The sequence below is a fragment of the Schistosoma haematobium genome, chromosome ZW (assembly GCF_000699445.3).
Source record: "Schistosoma haematobium chromosome ZW, whole genome shotgun sequence".
Lineage (NCBI taxonomy): Eukaryota > Metazoa > Platyhelminthes > Trematoda > Strigeidida > Schistosomatidae > Schistosoma > Schistosoma haematobium.
This window is the reverse complement of record NC_067195.1, coordinates 66365647-66375520: the sequence shown is the minus strand read 5'-3', so window position 1 is coordinate 66375520 and position 9874 is coordinate 66365647. Positions and strand designations below refer to the sequence as shown.

Sequence of the window (9874 nt, the reverse complement as noted above, 5' to 3'; positions counted from 1 at the left end):
CATCTTTGCTTATAATGCTTGTGAATTAAGATAATATCGAGGCACTACGCACAGTATGCACATATGCCAATAAGAGACTGATCAATTGCAGTCCTAATCATCAACAGGAAGATACAAGTAAACAATACCAAGTGGATTCATATTAACAACTGTTATTATTTTTTATACAAAAACAGTATCGATTTTAAATACATCGATAAAGCTATTTTCCGGCAATTTATCATAGATTATCACTTTTTCTTCAAAATATGGTTCTCCATCAAAGAATAAGGAGTTGTAGGTCACCTGTGCTCCAATGGAATTCACGCTTAATTACTAGGCTTTATTATTGCTCTAAATATCATTAACACCAGGTTTTATCTACACAACATAATAAAAATTGGAAATGTCAAATAAGAACGCTGATAACATATAGTATTAGAATGAATTTGGAAATCCTGCACAACATAAAAGCATAATTTCATGAGTTTATAGGACGCTGGATTCTAAAATGACTATATGCCCCGACTTCTACAAAACATTTAGTTAGTTATCAGACCAACCTTTACAAGATAGTTTCTCAGCGGTATAATCGGAAAATTATATCTGTGAAGAATTGGAAAACCATGGGTACTGATGGCTTAGTATATACATCAGCGTACAAATTATATACAATATCCAAATCTACAATCAAACTACCTCCTTTTACACACAAGGAACCTATCTAAGTATGGCTGATGCGAAATAAATCGCCTCCTTCGACAGAATGTTCAGTAATTCGAATAGACGTTTGAGTGAAAATCAGCTAGCCTTTAAGCTACAAAGCACATTGTACTCTACCATAAACGTGGCATTATAAATGTACTCAGATTCGCATCAAGATAATAGCATACTCTATATTCGTTTAGATATTTAAAATTACTGAGTTCTTTCCAGTCAGAATTTAAAGTTTCTAGTGCCTTATTCCAAATAATTGCTATTTAATTATAGAAACTTATCAAACCTCTAGCTTAACTCATATCAAAACAATCTTGGATTCGATCACATAAGCAATGACCTTTAGGCTAAGTGTATATAAAAGGCTCTTGAATTCACTATGAAGAGAATTTAATTGAACAAAATTTCAGGTCAACATTTCCAATTCATGGGAACAATAAGGTAAGACAAGGCAATAATAAAGTTGATTTAAATTGCAGTTCAAAAAACTAATAAAGTTTCAAAACTGAGCAAAACTAATGATGTATCTATGCGAATCTGTCAATTTCTAGAGATCGATGAAAATGGCTGATACAACTGAGAAATTTAATATCGAAGGAAATAAGAAATACTTACACAACAACAAAAAACCAATCCACGAAAGGGAACATTCCTCTATAAAGATTAATGAACAGGGTTTTTCTAATTAGATGAAAGCTCGTATGGTTAACTTTATTCTAAAGTGGTAAAGATACAACAATTATAATAACACAAACTAATAATAATAATAATAATAATAATAATAATAATAAGCTTAGATCTGAAGATAAAAAAAGATTGAAGCGAAAAACAAAATAATAATAAACTATTAGCGGACTGTAAAATAATTTTTGTAAAGTTTTAAAAGGAAGTATATAAGTAACAGCAAGGTGTAAAGTAGTAAATCACAGGTAGAGAAAATGTCAGTGTAGTGAAATAATCATTAATCAATTGTATACACCAAAATATTTTTTTGTTTTTCATGTTTCTTTCGTCTTGATGATGAGATCAAGAAAGGATGAGAAAATGGAGAGGTAAAAGAAGACTGAAAAACAAATTGTATTCTAACAACATGAATAATAATAATACCTGTTTTCTATTCAGTTATGTAGCGAAGTATTCAATAAACACAATCAGGATCTGTTTTTACCTACAAAAAGAAGGGATTTATTATGAAGAAATAATTCTGGAAATATAATGAGAGTAACAGAGAAACGAAAGGGGAGGAGAAAACTGGAGTACGATTTCTGAATGGTATTTTTTCGCCAACATAAAAATATTGTAATAATAATAAAATAAAAAAAATTTGAATCCCGAAAAATGAACAAACAATAGATATTAAGGCACATGGCGATTATCAATGCTAAGGTTGGAATTGATAATTCCACATAGTAATTGTTGATTACTGATAAAAGAAAGATACGTTATTAGAAAAATGTAAACAATAAAAGACGAAAGTTATCTGTATTCTTATGAATGAATACAAAATAATGAACAAACACATACACACACAATATAAACAGGAGTTAACAAAAAAGGATCATGAAATAAAACAAATACATCACATAATCTCTTTCCCTATTATGTGTTCAGTCATCCAATTGCAACTTAATTGGATACTTTAAAGTTATGTTGAGTAGATTATTGTATCGCTTTAAATTCTCCACATGATAGTAACAGATCAAAGCTTCCAATGATTCAAATGTACAAGAATTTTCAACAAATCCATATTTTCCATTTACACAATGAATTAAACAATGTTGAACAGATGTTGCTAACCTGAACAAAACAAGATAAAATGAAAGTTAAGGATTGGTGATCATCAACAGTTTGAGAATGTCTTGTGGCTTTCGTTATGATAGACAAAATAGTTTGTTGAAGTAAGTAGTGTTTTGACCAGTAAATCAACCATCTAGAGACATTGTTTCGACCTGTGACTATTATATTTTGAAGTTGACCTTGAATTTATGAGCTAATGTTATGTTGTGTGGTTGTCCGATTCTGATACTGACATAAAAACTTCTTACAGATAAGCCTAAACCAACTATACAGGTAAGAAGACTGGAAGTGAGGACGCTTTATTAACTTGAACCAAATCAACAATATAAGTACAATCATTCACAAATATACATCTTTTTCACTTGGAAAATAAAGCCACGTTTTCAACTAATGACATGTGGTGATCATTTGGCTTATGTTTGACTATTCCGATACATCATTTTTCTAACTTTGAAAATAGGTCTCACTTCTTTGAAATGGGAACATATCAGCTTACTTCTTAAACAATTTGTTCGAAGTTTCTGAGCTGGACACCTGGTCGTGTCGTAGATTTGTGTACTCCCTTGATAGGATAAAACGATTATCTGATTCTCCAAGTAACAATCGATAGTGAATAATACTAATCCTCTCTAGGAATGTGACGGTGTGTTAATCTTCAGTATCTATATAAAAATTGACAATCATAATAGTTTGCTAGAGATTCGTATCTTTATAAAACGGGCTACTGAACAGGAAGTATTCGTACTATCCAGTAAACTTTACTAGCTATATTGATTAAAATATGTGCATTCTTAAACTAAAAAGGTTATTACAAGTTTAGGCAGAATTAAAATAAGTTCATAAAACTGGACTATATACCAAATTACACACATCTTTAATTGTAAGAGGAATTATTTTCTAAAAAAAATACTGTTGTTCTTATCTACGTTTATTACACCCTATTAGCTTTACGATTATTTGAATGTCATACTGACAGGTATGTGTTACAATATACTACATCAACACTCTATGATGCAGCCGGTTTACATCAAATAGTTCAACTCGGATGATAAAAAAACTCATCTTTAACCCTTTTATTGATGTCCTCTATTTCGAATATTTCATGCAATTAGTTCCCTTTATGAATTTAAATAAAGCCAGAACAAACATTGATATAGAATAATATGAATTCATTATATTTCGTGGTTTCTCGTCAGCTGCTTACAACGAAATATGTATTGGAATTTTGCATTAAGATAAGAAATAATATGGAACAATCGACATAAATGAATGTAAAGATTGGAATGACATAGATTATCAAACTATATATATATATATATATATATATATATATATATGCAAGAACAGGTCAGAAGTTATCTGGTGTTAGAATTAAGGATGGGTGAATATTCGTGATTTTAATTATAGTAATTTGGTTTGTGAATAACCTATATCAACCTCATTTACGCAGAAATTACTAAAGTAAACAATACTAATAAAGATTTATGATTCATGACTACTTAGAGTAGTTAAAAGAAACTGACTGTCAGCCACAAGTTCGGGTTCTTGATGTCATCACTTTTGATCTTCAAATAACAACAAAGTTAAGTTCCAATTCGCCTTAATTAAATTTAAGTGTCCTGATTTAAAAAATGATAATGTTATAAATACTACAGATTATTCTATAGATATCTTACATTTAATTCATCATTAAAGAAAACGAGAAATTCTAATAAAAATATTTATGAAGATTAGTTTGTTTTCATCATAGATTAATACTAACTGGGGAACAATTAAAGGAAATGGAAAACAATCAACAACTAACCTCACTATGGGTTATTTTAAGAATTATTTATTCTATCACTTAAATTCATCAAAGTAGTTAAATAATAATTTATCCATCAAACTTTAAACACACACTAAGAACATTAATAGACTATTTCACATGTAAACAAATCAAACAGACTAGAGTATTGCATAACATTACTTCCATTTATTAATTACTTACCTTAGGAATAAATCAATGGTTGTTAATGAATAGGAGAGATTTTATTGTTTGATTAGTAGTTTTTTTTATTCATGTTTAGTCTACATAATAAATTTATTTGTTTATTTATACACAGAATTTGGATCGAGGGATGTTCAATTAATAAATAATTAACATGCAAAACATAAGTGAAATAGAAATAAGTATCAACCTAAGTAAACCATATGAATTAATTTAGTTTAATTAATAATATCGATTCAATTAAAAAGGGAATACAAAACAAAACAAAACAAACAAACTAAAAAAAGAAATAGAAAACCTATATTATCTTCTATAAGATAAAAAGAAAGAAAATTTAAGAAAACAAATCTTGTTAAGGAAAATTATCATTTGCATAAATTGTACATTTATGTTACATGTGAATCATAGAATATGCTATTCTTAAATATTTCTATAAAAAGAAAATAACTATCCTTTCAAATAATATAGTAGTACAAGGTCGTTTTCAAAAAAATTGAAATTCTAGTTGTTGTTTTTTTTTAAATAACAAAAGTCAGTCAGTAACAACGTAGAACTTCGTACGTACGTACATCAGTTCGAGTTGCCATACCACATTAGCACAGAGATGCAGTGGTCGATTCAAATCCCATAGTGGTAGAGGTAGTAAGAGTATAAGCAGTAATCGGAAACACTAGGGTTTGAAGATGTTATTCAAAGAGTATAATCCAGTGAAATAAATTTGGGAAGAGAAAAAAGAGACAAGGAGGAATCAGAAGATAACTAACCGATAGTAACAGTTTACTGGATATAAAACAAATATTAGATTCATAAATTCAATTATCAAAACCTATTAGAATGTTGTAGAGATATATATGTGATAAATATTAATGTTAGTAACTATATATAATTCTGCCAAAATTTCTTTACAAATTCTTAAACAGTAAACTGTGTGTAAAATTAAATAAAACTTACCGTATACCCAACGCCAATTTATCACTAGTAGCAGAAGGTCTGACAACAAAAGTCCCAGCAGGTCTATCCCTCAATAACTCCTCTACCTTTTCTCTAGTAGCATCTGTGAGGAACCAATATCGACGATCACGTATCTCCTCCGGTAAATAAATATCATCATGAGAACTTATAGAATTTCCCGGTACAATATTACTCTGGTTATCGATTGACTGTTTCGCTGAAGAAATGGAATCATCACATAATGAAGAACTCGAAGAAGATAAAGACTCTTCTTTAAATCCTCGATCTTTTAATGCTCGTCGAATCTCGTGGGCCTGTCTTCTTACTTTACGCTGACGAAAAATTGCATTAGCATAATTTTCACATATTATTCGAGCTAATTTGGATTGATTATTAACCTCTTCCTTGTTAATTTTGATTTGTCTTTCAATTTCATCTATTTCTCTTTTTAGTGTTTCAATTTGAGGTGAGATCTTTAACCTAAGTGATCAAAAAACTTAGTAAATTTAAAACTAATTTGAAAACGTGCTGAAAATTATTAAAATTCAAGGTCCAATGAGATTACATGATTTTCGAAACTACAAAAATCAACAATAAGTGTCAATATTAGTAGAAAGAAAACATCAATTATCACAAAAGTCCATTCAAAAACGTTAAATTAACTCATACATGAAGTATAGTCTCCTAGTAAAATCCGAGAGCCATACAGTAAATACTTCATTTGCAAAATGTCCATCAATTGTTTCAGACTTTGCTGTTCCTTCATTTTCATACCAATCACTCTCTGTTCCCGTTCGCTTCTAGCTGATCTTTTCAACCTTCCATTATAATTTCAAGTTATTTTGTAATGTATGTAAAGCGTTGTATTTTCGCCAACTAATATTTGTAGGTCAGGTATAATATACTAGACTTCCTGAGCTTCAACAAAACGCAAAGTAATGAGGATAACACCCCCACTTGTCAACTGGCATATTATTAGTCTACATTCGTACCAGTCGATTCGATTATATCAATATTTTTCTACACTCGTTTACATCGTAAGGTGAAAAATTTAACAGTGCTATAACATCATAAATTAACCAAGTATAAACGTCAACGTTGCGCAACATTCACATCAAGCACTTTCACGAAGTCATAGTGAAAGGTATTTTTGGATTTCAGTGGTATTTTACTAAATTGTGCTTTTTATACTAATTCCAATTTAATGAGGATGTTATTGTAACGACGCAGTCGAATCTATTTACAATAACAAAAACTACATTGAAAAAATAACTAATGAATGATATCCGTTTTCATTCTACAATCAATTTTTTATATAATGATCAAGGAAGGACAATCATTAATTTGAAAAGTTATTATTATTTGCCTCTCCTAGCTAAGTCTGTGATTGTATAGAAGGTAGGAAATCATGTAAATAATAGTTTTTTTTCTTCAAGAAATCATTACTTTTGTTGATAAAAGTTAATAGTTTCTTTTTTATTACATGATGAATGCAGTTATATTATAGATAAAAACTTTCCTTCGATATTTGACATTTCGATGCAGACAAACATTGCTTTAATTTATAACAAGATCCCAATAATTTCGAATATTTCGCTTGAATCAGAATAGCAATAAGATATTAAATAATGAATATAAACGTTCGAGTTGCAAAACGTTCCTAGTACATAGTGTAAAACTATAAGGGAATAAAAAAATTATTTTAATCTTAACATTTACACTTACTTTTCACTAGGATATGAATAATCATCTAACTGACTCAATGAGGTTTGTAACCAATTACGTATCTTTTGATAACCCTTTATAAGACGAACACCTTCCTCTTTCAAATCAATTGCATTTTTTGACTGTAACTGTAAATCAGTAATAACTTTATCCAACTGATTAATTTCAGCAGCTTTACTTTTCAATTCACTGTTCAATTGTGACTCAGTTAGGAAGCAGGCAAACACTCCATCTGCATCGCTCCTATTCTCATTAGATACAGTATTATCGAATGAGATATCAGTTTTGCCATGAAAACGTTTATGACGACGCGATACAGGCCAAATTAATCGTAGATTGCTACAACTAGTCAAAGTTAGTGGATGAACACGACAAAATTCAACAAGTTCAGAAACTAAACGACAACTTGGATATGGGGGATCAGTGAACCCGAAATAATCACCACGATGATAGATTCGATTCAACTTATTTAAACCACGCCATCTATTGAAGGAATATGAAGAAAACACAACTAGATGGTAAGATAGTAAAGTAGTTAAACATAGGTAAGTCATGGAGAAAAACTTTATTGATTAAATAAATATTCTAAATATTTCAAATAGTGAATTATAGTATATCATTCAAAATAAAAGTTTTGCTTTCGAACGCGAAATACGTAAGTAAATATACACAAAATACCTGACTACCAAAGTGAATGCAGCAGATGAACTCCCAGAAGCATCACGAACAAGGAAATATCCATCTTGAAGATCTGTCATCAGTTCACGTACCACTTCTTGAGTTATATCACCCCAATACCATTCTTGATTCTTTAAATCTTTTTTATTAGCAGCAATTGAAGTAGGACTAGGTGGAGTATTAATAGTTGGTGCAACTTCATTAGTAGGATATAGTGAGACGGATTCTGAAGATGTATGTTTTTCACCCTGATATCTGGCTTTAAAAAAAAGAACATGGAACTACAAATAGATAAAATTCGATTGGTAGAATCAAGTCAACTCAAAATCCCACTCAAACAGAATTATTAACAATTATGTGAAACTTTATTAGGAATGGCATAGATAGTCAGAATTCAGCTACTAGATTATACAACCAAACACTAACCTACTCTAATGAGCGTTTAGGTAATCACCATATAACACAAATTTTGACATGACTGCTTATAATCATCTTTTATTTCTTGATAATTACTAACAGAAAATGAAAACATTTAGACCATTTGAATATTTGAACAAATCTAAGATTTATTCCATCTTAATGCATGATTACAATATGCGGTTTAATTATTAGATAACGAACGCCTTATTCTTTTAATTTCAGACTAATTTGCAATGAAACAGGAAAACCTGGATAAAAAGATAGTATAGTGAAAGTTGCACATCACTCAAACACATGAAAAATGAATATAAAAACCGAATGATATCCTCGATAAAATTTCGTTAGGAATCGTTAGATCAGTCGAGTTGTTCCAAGTCAAAACAGTACAACCAAAAGTGTGGTGAGCTAAATACAAGAGTTATATCATCAATGAACAAACAGTATGCGCTTAATTCTGACAAACCAAGTAACTAATGAAACATTTGGACTGATATAAATCAAGCAATCATTGAAAATCGTAGAATACTAGAAGAAATATCTATCAAGTGCTCCTCTGTCTTTTTCAGCTGATAAAATTCATTGTTGAAGAATATCAAAAACTAAATCGAATATACTGACAGTATATGTAGCCAAGTTTTGGTCGTTAGAGTTTTTATTTCAACCACACTTTGTATATTAGACTACTAAATACCACTGAGAATGAAAGGAATATGATTAAGGTTGATTAAAACCAACCTTCCTAATTCTAGAAATACCAGGAATGAATATTTATTAGACCGTTGAAAGGTGCTAACGGAGAACATAAATAGCGGTAAGCAAACCTTTGTATCTAGAAAAACAAATATAAATGGTTATAGAAATGGTATATAATTTCTCAACAGTTGTCTGAATGTTAAATTCACTTGCGTACTTATTATGATACCGTTAGAAATCCTCTTGTTACATGTGACCTTACGTTTTGTGAATATTCCGAGATCCATTTGAATCAAATGGTAAATGTAACAACAACAAAATAACAAATAAATCGCATAATCAAGAACACGATAACTTACAAATACGTTCAAATTGCGAAAAAGATACATAATTTCTCTGAAGATTTGAATCTGATACATCAGATTGTGCTTCGGAATTTTTAGTTTGGGATGTACATTCTGATTCCTCAGTGGAAAGATCAACAAAAGATGAAAAGAGAGCCTCTAAAGCACGCATATGTGTATCCATACCCATAGCTATGTCGGTGATAAGATGCCATGGTGGTCGAACAAGGATTTGTCGAAAAACCATCAACCAAGGAGTAGCTTTATTCAATACATTTATACTGGAAAATGAATTCGACCGGTTCAGATTGACAGACGATGAATCTGACAAATAAGACCTTAACTTATTTTGATGATTCAGCACGAAGACTAAATGGTTAAAAATATGAATCAAACACAACCGATGAAGTTCAGGAAAACTTTGAAGAAATGCATGAACAGCTTTTTCCTTTTCATCTAGTAACAAAAATGAAAAATAAATTATTATATATGAAAGACACAGTAGAACAAACTGAACTTATTAACATACAAAATGCAGGAAATAAAATCACAAGATTTTGTTGTTTAATGGTACGTATAACAA

The 9874-nt window shown here is 30.0% G+C and overlaps 1 protein-coding gene across 1 annotated transcript in view; it reads right to left on the bottom strand.

Annotated features, from left to right (window-relative positions):
* Nucleotides 1-699: 699 nt before the first annotated feature.
* PIK3R3 (Phosphatidylinositol 3-kinase regulatory subunit gamma) overlaps nucleotides 700-9874 on the bottom strand; it is a 35571-nt gene continuing 26396 nt past the window's right edge. Inside the window, exons 11-15 of the mRNA XM_012942215.2 lie at nucleotides 9307-9747; nucleotides 7835-8093; nucleotides 7157-7639; nucleotides 5432-5911; nucleotides 700-2493 (exon numbers count right to left, since the gene is read on the bottom strand). Coding sequence (XP_012797669.1) covers nucleotides 2304-2493; nucleotides 5432-5911; nucleotides 7157-7639; nucleotides 7835-8093; nucleotides 9307-9747 — 1853 coding nt within the window. The 3' untranslated portion in view covers nucleotides 700-2303. The remainder of the gene's footprint in view (nucleotides 2494-5431; nucleotides 5912-7156; nucleotides 7640-7834; nucleotides 8094-9306; nucleotides 9748-9874) is intronic.